Below are 16,319 nucleotides of genomic sequence, written 5' to 3'. Positions count from 1 at the left end.
ATTTTTTTTCTTTTAGTAGAGACAGGGTTTCACTGTGTTGGCCAGGCTGGTCTCGAACTCCTGACCTCGTGATCCGCCTGCCTCAGCCTCCCAAAGTGCTGGGATTACAGGCATGAGCCACTGCACCCAACCCCTTGTCGATTTTTAAAAAAAATTATATCTAGTCAAATTTATGTTTTATGGTGTACAGTTCTATGTGTTTTGACAGATGCTTAGAGTCATGTAATTTGTTCTTATTGGTGACTAATTTTGTAGCAATCTGGATTGTTTTCAAATTTTGGTGGTTATGAATAAAGCTTTGCATACAGGTTTTTGTGTGAATCTCAGTTTTCATTTCTCTTGGGTAGACACTTAGGAGTGGGGTTACTGGGTTGTAAGATAGGTGTATGTTTAACCTTAAAAGAAACTACCAAACTGTTTTCCAAAGTAGAGATACCATTTTTCATTCCCACCATCAGGGTATTAGAGCTCCAGTTGCTCCTCATCCTCACCAGAAGTTGGTATTGCAAGTTTTAAAATGTTAGGCATTCTAATAGGGCCGTAGTTTTTGATAGACCATGGAAGTATGACTCACTTAGAGATTGTGTGTAGTGGTTAGTAATTGGTATAGTTCATTTTGAACCCATGCTTTTCCCATTAATATTTTTATTTTTGAATTTAATCTATTTCTCTTTGTTGCCCAGGCTGTAGTGCAGTGGCGCAATCTTGGCTCACTGCAACCTCCATCTCCTGGGTTCAAGCAATTCTCCTGCCTCAGCCTCCCCAGTAGCTGGGATTATAGGAATACACCACCACACCTGGCTAATTTTTTGTATTTTTAGTAGAGACGGGGTTTTACTGTGTTAGCCAGTAACACAGTAGGTTGGGATCTCCTAACCTCGTGATCTTCCTGCCTCGGCCTCCCAAAGTGCTGGGATTACAGGTGTGAGCCACCGCGCCTGGCCAAAAGGTTTATAAATACGGAACTGGCAAGTTTTCTGTGTTAAATTTTTCTTTTTTTTTTTTTTTTTTTTTTTGAGATGAAGCCTCGCTGTGTCCTTCAAGCTGGAGTTCAGTGACATGATTTCGGCTCACTGCAACCTCTGCCTCCCAATCATTTAAGTGATTCTTCTGCCTCAGCCTCCTTCTGAATAGCTGGGATTGCAGGCATGTGCCACCACTCCCTGTTAATTTTTGTGTTTTTGTTTTGTTTAATAGAGACCCGGTTTCACTATGTTGGCCAGGCTGCTCTTAAACTCCTGACCTCAAGTGATCCACCCCCTTCGGCCTCCCAAAGCACCGGGATTACAGGCATGAGCCACCACACCCAGCCTCTTTTGTTAAATTTTATAAATGTATTATTTGGGGGAAATTTTTTTTTTAAGAACTTGAAGCTTAGCTTTAAAAGGAGTTGGTAACTATTGATGCTTCTTTGTTATATTTGTGTACAAAGACACACCAAAGTACTTCTTAACATTTTTAAAAATGATGGAGTAAGTTTTATTCTGTCTGAACCGAGTTCATTTCTCATACCAGTTTTATAGGCTCATATTTTAAGATAATATCTTCTCTTTATTTTCTTTATTCACAGTTCTTTAAGGAAAAACAGTAGTGCTCTGCATAGTTTATTGAAACGAGTGGTCAGCACATTTAGTAAGGACACAGGAGAGCTTGCGTCTTCATTTTTAGAATTTATGAGACAAATTCTTAACTCTGACACAATTGTAAGTATGTGTGTGTTTGTATATATATGTATGTATGTATTTGGTGTTTCTTAAATTTGAAATCTTTGGCTAGGTACAGTGGCTCACACCTGTAATCTCAGCATGTTGGTGGGCTGAGGTGGGAGGATCTCTTGGGGCCAGGAGTTTGAGACCAGCCTGGGCAAAATAGTGAGACCCTGTCTCGAGAAAAAGAGAAATACTTTGCCATAAGTTAAATCACTTTATATATCAAATATCCAACATAAAAAAGATCACTTTAGTTCATTTTATTTTATTTTATTTTAGATGGAGTCTTGCTCTGTCACCCAGACTGGAGTGCAGTAGCGTGATCTCGGCTTCCTGCAACCTCCACTTACTGGGTTCAAGTGATTCTCCTGCCTCAGCCTCCTGAGTAGCTGGGATTACAGACACCCACCACCATGCCCAGCTAATTTTCTGTACTTTTTCAGTAGAGATGACATTTCACCACATTGGCCAGGCTGGTTTTGAACTCCCTATCTTAGGTGATCTGCCCACCTCAGCCTCCCAAAGTGCTGGGATTATAGGCATGAGCTACCGCACCTGGCCAAGTGCCTTCATCTTAAAATAATTCTTAGATGAGTGTGGTTGCACATGCCTCTAATCCCATCACTTTGGGAGGCTGTGGTAGGAGAATTGCTTGAGCCCAAAAGTTTGAGGTCAACCTGTACAACACAGCAAAACTCTGTCTCTAGAAACAACAAAAATTAGCCAGATGTGGTGTGTCCACCAGTAGTCTCATCTCTTTGAGAGACTGAGATTGGAGATTGGAGGATAGCTTGAGCCCAGGAGTTGGAGGCTGAAGTTAGCTATGATTGTGTCACTGCAGTCTAGTCTGGGTGACAGAGCAAGACACTGTCTCAAAAAAAAAAAAAAAAAAAAAAAAAAATTATGACATTGAGTTACCTTGCTAGGGCAACTCAGAATAATGAAGTTGTGTTAGTCTCTTAGTTACTTAATTTTTGTTACTTAATTTACTGATTGTTTTGGATGTTGTGATTTTGGTGTAACTATAAAGTTTATTATGCTTTAGTATTTTTGGTCTATCATACAAACATGAATTAAAGATTATTGTCCCCACTCTAAAATCTTATTGTTAAAGATTTCTCTCATTAATATTTTCCAAAGTCATGGTATATTATGAGCACAATTCCTGAAGCCATTAATATACCTGCCCTACTTAGTTTGGTGGCATGTGCCTCTGGCTGCTCAGGAGGCGGGGTCGGGGAAATCACTTGAACCTATGAATTCAGGGTTGCAGTGAGCTATAATTGTGCCAGTGTACTTCAGCCTGGGTGAAAGCGTGAGACTCTCTCTCTCTCTTCTTTTTTTTCTGAGATGAGGTCTTAGTCTGACGCCCAGGCTGGAGTGCAGTAGCATGATCATGGCTCACTGCAGCCTTGAGTTCCTTAGCCTCAGGTGATCCTTCCACCTCAGCCTCTTGAGTAGCTGGGACTTTAGATGTGCACCATCACACCTAGCTAATTTTTGTATTTTTAGTAGAGATGGGATTTTGCCATGTTGCCCAGCCTGGTCTTGAGCTCCTGGGCTCAAGCAATCCACCTGCCTCAGCCTCCAAAAGCGCTGGGATTACAGGCATGAGCCACCATGCCTGGCCAACACTGTTTCTTAAAATAAGAAAAACAGGCCGGGCACGGTGGCTTATGCCTGTAATCTTAGCACTTTGGGAGGCCAAGGTAGGTGTGGATCACTTGAGGTCAGGAGTTCAAAAGCAGCCTGGCCAACATGGTGAAACCTCGTCTCTACTAAAAATACAAAAAATTAGCTGGGCTTGGTGGTGGACGCCTGTAATCCCAGCTGCTTGGGAGGCTGAAACAGATGAATCGTTTGAACCCAGGAGGCAGAGGTTGCAGTGAGCTGAGATTGCGCCTTTGCACTCCAGCCTGGGCAACAGTGTATATCTCCATCTTGAAAAAAAAAAGACAGAGAGAGAAAGAAAGATGGAAAGAAAGAAAGGAAGAAAGAAAAGAAAGAAAGGCAGATAGGTTAGGCAAGGTGGCTCACACTTGTAATCTCAGCATTTTGGGAGGTTGCGGTGGGAGGATTGCTTGAGCCCAGGATTTGAGATCAGCCTAGGTAACATAGTGAGACTCCATCTATATGAAAAATTTTAAAATTAGCTGGGCATGGTGGCACATGCTTGTAGTCAGTCTCAGGTACTTGGGAGGATGAGATGAAAGGATCACTTGAACCTGAAGAGGTCGAGGCTGCAGTGAACTATGATTGTGCCACTGCACTGCAGCCTGGGTGACATAGTGAGACCCTGTCTCGACAACAAAAAAACAAGGTTAAAGATTTTATACCATGTTAGGTAGGCATACGGCTCTCTACCATAAGTGTATGTGACAATATGGATGGTTTTCTTACCATGAAGCAAGATTTATTTTCCTGGAAGGATTTTCTGGTATTGAAATGTTATCACTCCAGAATTCACTTTATTATGTAGCATACTTTTTAAAGCAGAAAATATTAACTTTTCTATGTGACAGAAGATAGTCTTAAATATGATAGTTCTTTAGTTAAATATGATAGTTCTTTACTTGTCTGTGTTATCTTCAGAAAGATAATTTCAGGTTTCATCAGTTCTTTGTTATAGCAAGCATTTATTAATTCTTGACCATCAATCAGTGTGTCACATGTCCTGCAACTGCCAGTGTATTTGCCATTGGGTATTTTGTGGAAAAATCTTGATGCCAGTAAAATATATGTTTACCAATTTAAATATTTTGTGAGTCTTACTCAAAGAAAGCATACTTCACCTTTGATCTAAATCATTCTTAAAACTAGCCATTTGTACTGATGTAAAAATCAAAATATTGAAAGAAAGATTGCAGCATATGGCTTAGATAATATGAGTAAGTGTGGATGCATCTTTGTAAATTTCTCTGCTCTCAAATTTAACTTATGTGTGACATTTACAGGGATGTTGTGGAGATGATAATGGTCTCATGGAAGTAGAGGGAGCTCATCCATCACGGACGATGAGTATTAATGCTGCAGAGTTAAAACAGCTTCTACAAAGCAAAGAAGAAAGTCCAGAAAATTTGTTCCTTGAACTAGAGAAGCTTGTTTTGGTAAAAAAGAAAAACAAAAACAGAGCATTCCTAAGGCTTATTTTCCTCTCAGTTTGACTAGTACAAGTATTTCATAGCAACATTTTTTTTAAAATAGTGAACCTTTAGTTGGGTATTTATACCATTTCAAATAACTCTTTGAATTAACAATTTGAAGTGAAGTCCTCCATCCTGTTACGAATTTTAAGGAGTACATGAAGACAGTAGTTTTTGAATTGTCTGTTCCTTGGATGCAGGGAATTCCTTGGATACCCTCTTGCTGCTGTTGTTTAGAAATAAAATGACAAGTGTTTTGGTGTTTGTTTTATTTTAGTATGTTTAATGTTAATAATTTCTGGACAGTGTTCCAAATTTCTTAGTAATAAAACATATAGCCTTTCCTACTAAAGAGTCAGTAGGTTTACAGACATAGGTTTTACCTGCACCTTATTCTGCTTCTATTTGTATATAGGAACATTCAAAAGATGATGACAATCTGGATTCTTTGTTGGACAATGTAGTTGGACTTAAGCAGATGCTGGAGTCATCAGGTGACCCTTTACCTCTCAGTGACCAGGATGTAGAACCAGTACTTTCAGCTCCAGAATCTCTTCAGAATTTGTTTAACAATAGGTAAAATACACAATGTTTTATAATTGAGTAGATGTTGGTTTTATCATGGCTGTAGGCTAGGGAGGGCCAGCAAACTTTTTTTCTATAAAGGGCCAGATAGTAAGAATTCTAGGCTTTGCAGGCCACATACAGCCTCTGTTGTGTATTCTTCTGTAGTTTTTTTTTTTTTTTTTTTTTTTAAATTTATACAAACCATGCTAGCTTGCAGGCTGTACAGAAACAAGCTAGCAGATAAAATCAGGGCTTTGTTTTATTTTACTGAAAAGTCAAAACTTGTTACAGCAGAATTAGTTTTCAAGTTATTTGTTTTTAAGGATACTTAGTTTTTAATTGCTGTTTGGAGTTTCTTTTTTAGGTGCTACTTTTAATAATACTTCAGAAAGTAATAATTTTAATTGTACCTTCCACAGATTTTACTTGAAGATAAGCTAAAAGACTGGGCGTGTTGGCTCACGATATAACCCCAGAACTTCAGAAGGCTGAGGCAGGAAGATAGCTTGAGCTCAGGAGTTTGAGACTAGCCTAGGCAACATAGAAACCCTATCTCTACAAAAAATTTTTAAAAAATTAGCTGGGTGTGGTGGTGCACACCTGTGGTCCCAGCTACTAGGGAGGCTAAGGTGGGAGGATCACTTGAGCCCAGGAGATACGACTGCAGTGAGCTGTGATTGTGCCACTGCACTTCAGCTGGGTAACAGAGCAAGACTCTGTCTCAAAAAAAAAAAAAAAGGGTTAGGCGCAGTGGCTCACGCCTGTAATCCCAGCACTTTGGGAGGCCAAGGCGGGCGGATCACGAGGTCAGGAGATTGAGATGATCCTGGCTAACACAGTGAAACCCTGTCTCTACTAAAAATACAAAAAATTAGCCTAACGTGGTGGCGGGTGCCTATAGTCTCAGCTACTCAGGAGGCTGAGGCAGGAGAATGGTGTGAACCCGGGTGGCGGAGCTTGCAGGGAGCCGAGATTGCACCACTGCACTCCAGCCTGGGTGACAGAGTGAGACTCCGTCAAAAAAAAAAAAAAAAAAAAAATCGGAATTTGATTTTGGAATTCTGCTTTTCACCAGATACTTTTCTTGTTCCAGGACTGCCTATGTGCTTGCTGATGTCATGGATGATCAGTTGAAATCTATGTGGTTCACTCCATTTCAGGCTGAAGAGATTGATACAGATCTGGATTTGGTATATAAATTATTATTTTATTACTAAATATTTAGAAAAATGTTAGTTTTTTCTGTTTCTTTGTTTATTGTTAGCATTATAGTAGTTTCCATATTTTATGGCTGTTAAAATCTACTTGGAGGCCAGTTCTACATTATTTTTATGCCACTTGCCCACTTTATGGCATCCAGAAAGTTTTTTCTGCTTCTTTTTTGCTTCTTTCTAGTTAGTGATCTGTATTTTGAGGTTGTGACTTTTTTATTTTTTATTTTTATTTTTATTTTTTTGAGACAATCTCATTCTGTCACCCAGGCTGGAGTGCGGTGGTGCGATCTCAGCTCACTGCAACCTCCGCCTCCCAGCTTCAGGCAATTCCTCCTGCCTTAGCCTCCTGAGTAGCTGGGATTACAGGCGTGCGCCATCACACCTGGCTAATTGTTCTGTATTTTTAGTAGAGATGGGGTTTCACCATGTTGGTCAGGCTAGTCTCAAACTCCTGACCTTGTGATCCGCCTACCTTGGCCTCCTAGAGTGCTGAGATTACAGGTGTGAGCCACCACACCCAGCCAAAAAAAATTTTTTTTAAAATATAGATAAAGTCTCACTGTGTTACCCAGGCTGGTCTCAAACTCCTAGCCTCAAACAATCCTCTCTCTTTGGCCTCCCAAAGTGATGGGATTACAGGCATGAACCAGATTACAATCATTTGGCCAGAGAATGTGACTTAAGGGAAAAAATCACACTTTTTCATAAGTTCTATGAAGCACTTTGTTTTCTTACATTGACAGGGTATAGAATAGAGAAAAGTATTCCACAAAACAACAGTTTATTCTTGCATTTGGGTTTAAGATGAGGAACGGTTGTGCTATGGTGTGGCTCTCAGTTTGGAAACTTGTAAAGAGTATATTTGTTATGATATAGTATGAATGGGAATTGACATTCTTAAACATAATGTTGAATAGGTAAGAGTATAATTAACTACTTAAAATTTAATAACAGTCTGTTTTATGCTTCTCAGAGATGTTGTAGGGAGAATTATTTTAGCCACATCTTAATATATTGCATATTGTTCCTTTTTTTAATCAAAGAAACATACTGGTGTTCATCATGTACAATAAAACTAAAAGAATGATTTGCTTCACATTTGTATTCAGTGTGTTGAGAGCTGCTTTTCCTTTTTTAAAAGAACCACATACAATTCAATTAGAAGTGCATTAAATTAATTTCTTTTTAGTGTAAGCTGTTTAGTGATTCTTTAAAACTGTCCTTTCCAGTAGAATTTTTTGCAATAATGCAAATATTTTGTAGTCTGCCCTGTCCAAAACAGTAGCCTCATGTGCATGTTGTACAATGGAAATGTGTATGACTAGGGAACTGAATTTTATTTTGATTTAATTTTGATTAATTTAAATTTAGATAGGCATATGTGGTTAGTGGCTACCATGTTGGGCAGCACAGGTATAAAATATTTGTTAAAAGTGACTGATTTCATAACTTTAAGCTGAATCACAACTGTCTTGTGATGATAATTGTAACCCTCTGGATTAGAGAAATTTTAGGTATCTTACATTTGATAAATTTGAATAAAACCTAAGTAAACTGAATGTTGATTTCCCTGAAAGTAAACTTAGATGGGAACCTCATTAAATGAATAGAGCTTTTGGGAATCTGTGGCATAGAATTTTTTTGTGACAGAAATGTTGACTATATAAGACTGGCAGAGTAGGTTATTTTCAGATTCTTTTTTTGGAAAAGTTCAGGAGATATTACAGTGTTAATTTATATAAACAAATACTGAGTTTCCTGCTCAGTCATCAAAAGTCTCCTAGATTAATAGCCCTGCTTTGAAGAATGCCACACACAAAAAAAGTAGCATTACTACGATGTGTGTGTGTGTTTGTTTTTAAACTACCAATACCATTTGCTTTTTAAAAAGATGAGGGAAAGAGGTAGATCTTTAATTTATTTCTTATGAGAGGCAAATATAATTTTTAGGTAATAAGAATTTCTATAGTCAAATATTATGCCAATAATTACATTTAATATGTATTTTGTTTCATTATTATGACTGCAGGTAAAGGTTGACTTAATTGAACTCTCTGAAAAATGCTGTAGTGACTTTGATTTGCACTCAGAATTAGAGCGCTCATTTTTGTCAGAACCATCATCTCCAGGAAGAACCAAGACTACTAAAGGATTCAAACTTGGGAAGCACAAGCATGAGACCTTTATAACTTCGAGGTAAAATTTATTCCACTGAAGATCTCAATTGTGGTCATATAAACTTATGTATTTTAGTGTATTTTAAGATAGACACATGCGGCCGAGCATGGTGGCTCACGCCTGTAATCCCAGCACTTTAGGAGGCTGAGGCGGTTGGACCACGAGGTCAGGAGATCGAGACCATCCTGGCTAACACGTTGAAACCCCATCTCTACTAAAAACACACACACAAAACATTAGCTGGTTGTGGTGGTGGGCACCTGTAGTTCCAGCTGCTCGGGAGGCTGAGGCAGGAGAATGGCGTGAACCCAGGAGGTGGAGCTTGCAGTGAGCCGAGATTGTGCCACTACACTCCAGCCTGGGTGACAGAGCAAGATTCTGTCTCCAAAAAAAAAAAAAAAAAAAGATATGCACGTGCTGTTAAACTGGAAAGGAAGTTAACATAACATTTGAATCATGAACATTGTTTGGATTTTTTAATTTAAACATAATAATTTGGCCAGTATATACCCAGTACATTTGTTACATTGTTTTTTACAAGACTTTGGAAGGTTTGAATAAGAAGTGAACTGGATTATTTTAAAACATTGTTATTCATAACAATGAAATGTGAGTACCTTTCTTAGCTAGTTTGTTGTATTATCCCAGAAGTATGATAGATCCTTGCAAAGTTAACAGAATTGGAGTACAAAAAAATTGAAATATAATTTTGAGTATTCTAAAGATTGTTTTTCCAGAAATCTGAAAGAAAAATGTTTTATGGCATGTTTTTGTTTTAATAGTGGAAAATCTGAATACATTGAACCTGCCAAACGAGCTCATGTTGTGCCACCACCAAGAGGAAGGGGCAGGGGAGGATTTGGACAGGGTATACGACCTCATGATATTTTCCGTCAGAGAAAACAGAACACAAGTAGACCACCATCTATGCATGTGGATGACTTTGTTGCTGCTGAAAGTAAAGAAGTGGTTCCTCAAGATGGAATACCCCCACCAAAACGGCCACTCAAAGTTTCACAGAAGATTTCTTCCCGTGGTGGGTTTTCAGGCAACAGAGGAGGACGGGGTGCTTTCCACAGTCAGAATAGGTTTTTCACACCACCCGCTTCAAAAGGTAACTAATTAGTATGTATTCTCTAATGGGTTAGAATATTAGAATGTTAAAATATTGAATGAAAGTGATTTAGATGGAAGAGATTCAGATAAACTATTTTCCTGTTGCTACAGTTGAGCCACCTCTGGACTAGTGGTACTGTTTGCAGAGTACTCTATTGGACAGAAGAAAGAAACTTTTTTTTTTCAATGAACCTTTCATACATTGTACTTTTAAGAATGAGTTTAGAAGTCTTGGCTAATTATTTTCCCTTTTTTTTTTTTTTTTTCTGAGACAAGAGTCTTGCTGTGTTGCCCAGGCTGGGGTGCAGTGGTGTGATCTCAGCTCACTACAAACTCTGCCTCCCTGGTTCAAGTGATTCTCCTGCTTCAGCCTCCCAAGTATCTGGGACTACAGGCATGCACCACCGTGCCCAACTAATTTTTGTATTTTTAGTAGAGACGGGGTTTCGCCATGTTTGCCAGGCTAGTCTCAAACTCCTGACCTCAAGTGATCCACCCACCTTGGCTTTCCAAAGTGCTGAGATAACAGGTGTGAGCCACCATGCTCGGCCTTATTTTCCTTTTTACATTGAGAATTATACATTTTCTGAGTAATACCCTTACATTATTTTCACAATTATACTTAACAGTTTTCTTAAGATTGTTCTGTGCAGTTCACCATTGATCTGCCTAATCTGCTTGCTTTCTTATGTTACATTTAGTTTGTTTGAAATTGTTACAAGTTTTTTTTTTTTTTTTTTTTTTTTGAGACAGAGTTTCACTCTTATTGCCCAGTCTGGAGTGCAGTGGCACAATCTCAGCTCACTGCAACCTCTGCTTCTTGGGTTCAAGCGATTCTCCTGCTTCAACTTCCCGAGTAGGCATGTGCCAGCACACCCGGCTAATTTCTATATTATTAGTAGACATGGGGTTTCACCATGTTGGCCAGGCTGGTCTCGAACTCCTGATCTCAGGTCATCCACCCGCCTCGGCCTCCCAAAGTGCAGGGATTACAGGCATGAGCCACTGAACCTGGCCTTACAAGATTTTAGAAACTAGGGATACTTACAGAAATTATATTTTAGTAGTGGATTGATAACCATATTTTCATACCTGCTGAGTTAGGAGGGTGAGAGTGAAAGAGAATCTATGTTTTTATTAATAACAAACACTTAGATTAGGTGTGTCAGGAACTTTTATAAGCATTTTACATATTATAACCTCACGTCAACCCCATGAGGCAAGTTCTCTTAGTACCCCTAATTTGCAGAAGAGAAAATTGTCAGTCAGCTGACCAGGGCACATAAATACAAGTGGTAGAACCAGTATTTGATCCCTGGCAGTTTGGCTCTAGAGTCTCTGCTCTTAACCACTGTGATGCTGCCACTATATATAGTACAGTCAATTTACAAAATCTCAGTTTCTTTTCCATTCTTTTGAAGATTAAGAAAAATCTGTCATTTAAAAGAATCCAACTGAAGTTGTGAAAAAAGTGATTTTGATTGTGCTGTTTGTGTTTAGGAAACTACAGTCGTCGGGAAGGAACAAGAGGCTCCAGTTGGAGTGCTCAGAATACTCCTCGAGGAAATTACAATGAAAGTCGTGGAGGCCAGAGCAATTTTAACAGAGGCCCTCTTCCACCATTACGACCCCTTAGTTCTACAGGTATACATCCTTGCTACTTGATATTGCTGAGAGAAGGGAAGTGAATTCTTCCTTTTTAAATTGTTGATATATACAGAGGGGGCTAGGGGTGCTAAACTCCCCATCCCCTTGCCCCACGCAGTCAAAAATCTAAGTGTAACTTTGACTTCCCCAAAACTTAACTACTGATAGTATGCTGTTGACTGGCAGCCTTACAGATAACATAAACAGTTGATTGACACATATTTTATATATTATATATTATATAATGTATTACAATTAAATAAGCTGGAGAAAAGAAAATGTTATTAAGAAAATCTTAAGGAAAAGAAAATACATTTACTATTAAGTGGAAGTGGATCTTTGTAAAGGTCATCACATTCCATAGGCTGAGGAAGAGGAGGAGAGGTCTTACTTTCTTAGGAGTAGCAGAGGTGAAAGAAAATCCACATATAAGTGGACCCAGGCAGTTGAAACCCATGTTGTTCAAGGGTCAACTGTACTCTCATTCTGGGAGAGAATATTTTAGAGTATAGGCTTAAAGTTCTAATGTTTATATCCTTGAATAAATGCCTAATATACATCTTCTATAAAAATAATCAAATTTTTAGTTTCTGAACTGTTTGTATAATCTGAACAGTTTCATGGTGCTGTGCTCTTATTTTTATGTTTCAGTAATGAAAGTCAATGCTTAAGGTACCTTTCTTACCACAAAGTATTTTAATAACAGAGATACCTTTATACAGCATATTTTTTTTTGCTTATTGTCTTAAGCGTGTAAACACATAACTTTTTTTTTTTTTAAAACATTACCATATCTAGTCCAGAATGTTGCTCATCAGAAGTAGCTTTTGGTTTCAAATGCACATTTTTAAAAAATAACAAGTTTTATTTGGGATATAATTCTTATATATCATATAGTTTACCTGTTTAAAATGTATAATTCAACAATCTTCACCCCGTTCACAGTGCTTGCACATGAGTTTTAAAAGAGAAAAGAGTAATTCTTGGTTTGAGCTCAGTGTCGTAGATTAGTATTTACATGCTTGGAAAAAAAAGGACGTTGGAACTAAAAACTATATTCTTTCTTTTACAGGTTACCGCCCAAGTCCTCGAGACCGTGCTTCTAGAGGTCGTGGGGGACTTGGACCTTCCTGGGCTAGTGCAAATAGCGGCAGTGGAGGCTCAAGAGGAAAGTTTGTTAGTGGAGGAAGTGGTAGAGGTCGTCATGTACGCTCCTTTACACGATAAGAATCCTTTTGGGAACATCTTAACTGTATATGAACATTTCGTGAGGACAATAAAAATAAGACACTGAAGGACCAATTTAGACTTAGCAGTTATCTGGAGACATCTGAGAGAATATTTTTATCTGAAGAAAGCAGATTTTGTTTGATACCTAACAAGATTTCAATAAAAATCCAAACTTTGTATGTACGTTTCTATATATTTTCCCTTTTTTTGTATGACTATTTATTTAGAAAATTTCTAGGTAGAAAAACTGAATGACGTTTTGTATTTTTCTTGCCTATAGCACAGATGTTCTCAAGCTTTCTCAGCTCATGACACTCTTTAGTGCCTCAGTACTTTTTTCACAGCATACCTGGTCCAAAAGAATTATCTAATACTTGTGGCTATTAAGCAGTTAGGTACAACAGCTTAATAAGAATGTACATCATCACCACTAGTAACTGTGGACACTGCATGTCTCAAACCTTGGAATCAGTATCATTTTCTTTTCCTCTCTGCTTCTTGCACAGTACTTTTTATCAAACTGCTGAAAACCCAGTTTTGTAAAGATATGTTGTTATAGAAAGGAATATAATGCTATTTAATGTTGAAAATGTAAACTACCTCGAAGTAGTAGTTTATGTTATGTCCAACAGGTGTTGCTATGTTTTTCTCAAAAATTTAAAAATATTGTGTGGCACCCATGTTAATTTGCTAAGGTGCCCTGGTACACAGTTTGGGAACCATGGCTGTACCAAAAGAAACAAAATACTCCTCTCCTTTGTATTAGAAATCTGAACTTTGCATTTCAGCTTTGGACCTGCTGACACTATTTTATTATACAAATTATTTAAAGCCTAAAATAAGGAATGTCCTAATACTATTATTTTGGGAATCAGAAACATCTAATAAAAGCTGAACTTTATATATAGAAATAAAGCTTACAACTTTGAGAAAGTAGCCATATTTTCCCCAAGATAATGTCTTAACACACTGAGTCTATGTAAGTGGCATAAAATACAGAGTTCTCTTAATCAGAAAAGGAGTGTATGAGTCTCATCCATCCTTTTATCAATCTGTTTTGGGGAATTATTTGTGACTGAATACAATCTTCATTAAGAAAACACCTTGAAGCAAAGCTTAGCTGTAAAGAATCAGATGTTTAGGTGAGAGGTTATGGCAATCTTTTCATAACTAGTGGCCTCGAAAAACCCAAGTGTCTTGAGCTGCTGTAAGAAAATACCATAGACTGGGTGGCTTAAACAATAGAAATTTATTTCTCACAGTTCTGGAGGCTTGGAAGTCCAAGATCAGGGTGTCAGCATGGTTGGGTTCCAGTGAGGGCCCTCTTCCTGGCTTGTATGCAGCTACCTTCTTAAGTGCTCACATAGTCTTTCCTTGGTGCTTGCTTGAAGAGAGAGCTCCTGTGTCTTTTTCTTATAAAGGCACTATTCCCATCATGAACATCTCATCCTCATGATCTAATCTAAATCACAGTACCTCCCAAAGGTCCCACCCTTTCTAGTACTACCACATTGAGGGTTAGGAGTTCAACATATGAATTTGGGGAAACACAAGACTCAGCTCATTGCGTCAAGATAACTTAAATCCCCTTTGATCCTTAAACCTAACAGGCTCATTTTCCCCAAAGATATAGTTTACACATTAGGTAAAGTTCGAAATTTGCCCCAATGTCTGACACAAATACATATAAAAAACAGTTAATTTTTCTTAAGTAACTATGTTTCTAAAGAAGAACATGGCCATATATAGAAACGTAATTTCTTGGTTTGTTTTTTAGCATTAAGTGGGATATAATCTTTGAGAAATATCAGAAAGCTGTTTTTGCTGTTTAATACCCAGTAATTCAGACCAATGAAGGTAATAAATTATTAGTGTAGAAACAAATTAATGCCAGGCAAATTTAAAATGTCTTGAGTGACTACAAGTCCCAGATAAATGAGAAGGGAAGGAATCCACCATGTTGAGCAGCCCTTACATGCAAAAATCACTTAGTCCTTGTAACAATCCAGCATAGGTGGTATCTAATTTTACAAATGGAGAAAGCTGAAGAGCTTGACTCAAGCATGGTAGAAACAGGATTTAAAATCAGGTTGGGTGGTTCATGCCTGTAATCCCAGCACTTTGGGAGGCTAAGGCAAGAGGATCACTTAAGCCCAGGAGTTTGAGACTAGCCCTGGCAATATAGTGAGACCCTGTCTCTACAGAAAATTTAAAAATTAGCTGAGTGAGGCCAGGCATGGTGGCTCATGCCTGTAATCCCACCACTTTGGGATGCTGAGGTGAGCAGATCACCTGAGGTTGGGAGTTTGAGATCAGCCTTGCCAACATAGTGAAACCCTGTCTCTACTAAAAATACAAAAATTAGATGGACACGGTGGCATGTACCTGTAATCCCAGCTGCTCAGGAGACTGAGTCAGGAGAATTGCTTGAACCCAGGAAGTGGAGGTTGCAGTGAGCAGAGATCGAGCCACTACACTCCAGCTTGGGGTACAGAGCAAGACTCTGTCTCAAAAAATGATAATAGTAAATTAGCTAGGTGTGGTGGTGCATGCCTGTAGTGTCAGCTACTTGGGAGACTGAGGCAGGAGGATCACTTAAGCCCAGGAGGTCAAGGCTGCAGTGAGCCATGATTGGGCCACTGTACTCCAGCCTGGGTGACAGGGTGGGAAAAAAAAATCAGATTGGAGCAGGGCACAGTGGTGGGGCACCTGTGGTCCCAGCTACTCAGGAGGCTGAGGTGGGAGGATTGCTTAGGCCCAGGAGTTCAAGTCCATCCTGGACAATAAGAGCAAGACCCCCATCTCTAAGAAATAATAACAAAATCAGGTTGGCTAGCTCCTAATTCCTTACCTCTCCATCTTGGAGAAGAAGCTACTTTTCAGGTTAAGTGTGTTAGAGATCAAAATTAGTAATTCATCCTAAGGCAATGGAGTTTCAGAGACCCAACACTGTATTTTAGTTACTTCAGAAGTGAGCCTCAAACAAGACATTTCAGGGAGTGTTTGTTTGTTTGAGACAGAGTCTTACTGTGTCACCTAGGCTGGGGTGCAGTGGTGCTTTCCCGGCTCACTGCAACCTCTGCCTCCTGGGTTCACGTGATTCTCCTGCCGCAGCCTCGTGAGTAGCTGGCATTACAGGCACCCACCACCATGCCCAGCTAATTTTTGTATTTTTAGTACAGACTGGGTTTCACCATGTTAGTCAGGCTGGTCTTGAACTCCTGACCTCAAGTGATCCACCTGCCTCTGCCTCCCAAAGTGCTGGGATTACAGGCATGAACCACTACACCCGGCCTATTTCAGGGAAAGTTTTGAGTGGCACTTAGAAATTAATGAAAGACGTAGAATTCCTTTGAGGACAAATTTAATCTGTAGAAGAGGAGTTGATAGAATGATTTGTGTTTATTTCCTAAGAATAAGAAAAAAGAAATACTATGAAATATTGTTATGCTTTATTTAAAAAGAATGTTGCAGGTAGTATTCTGTGTGAAGGAGTAGTAGGCACAGTTAGATTC

General features: G+C 38.8%; 1 protein-coding gene across 2 annotated transcripts in view; it reads left to right on the top strand.

Moving 5' to 3' along the window:
• The window catches only part of VIRMA (vir like m6A methyltransferase associated), a 67,316-nt gene extending 53,601 nt beyond the window's left edge, over nucleotides 1-13,715 (top strand). For both annotated transcript variants that reach the window (XM_030937657.1, XM_010358614.2), the window contains 8 exons: nucleotides 1,571-1,703; nucleotides 4,664-4,816; nucleotides 5,268-5,428; nucleotides 6,513-6,609; nucleotides 8,663-8,829; nucleotides 9,594-9,925; nucleotides 11,428-11,571; nucleotides 12,647-13,715. In XM_030937657.1, the coding sequence (XP_030793517.1) occupies nucleotides 1,571-1,703; nucleotides 4,664-4,816; nucleotides 5,268-5,428; nucleotides 6,513-6,609; nucleotides 8,663-8,829; nucleotides 9,594-9,925; nucleotides 11,428-11,571; nucleotides 12,647-12,801 (1,342 nt within the window). In that variant the 3' untranslated portion in view covers nucleotides 12,802-13,715. The remainder of the gene's footprint in view (nucleotides 1-1,570; nucleotides 1,704-4,663; nucleotides 4,817-5,267; nucleotides 5,429-6,512; nucleotides 6,610-8,662; nucleotides 8,830-9,593; nucleotides 9,926-11,427; nucleotides 11,572-12,646) is intronic.
• Nucleotides 13,716-16,319: the final 2,604 nt, after the last annotated feature.

This window comes from Rhinopithecus roxellana, chromosome 9, assembly GCF_007565055.1.
Source record: "Rhinopithecus roxellana isolate Shanxi Qingling chromosome 9, ASM756505v1, whole genome shotgun sequence".
In the NCBI taxonomy this organism is placed as follows: domain Eukaryota; kingdom Metazoa; phylum Chordata; class Mammalia; order Primates; family Cercopithecidae; genus Rhinopithecus; species Rhinopithecus roxellana.
The sequence above is the reverse complement of the archived record's forward strand: the minus strand, read 5'-3'. Positions and strand labels throughout refer to the sequence as shown.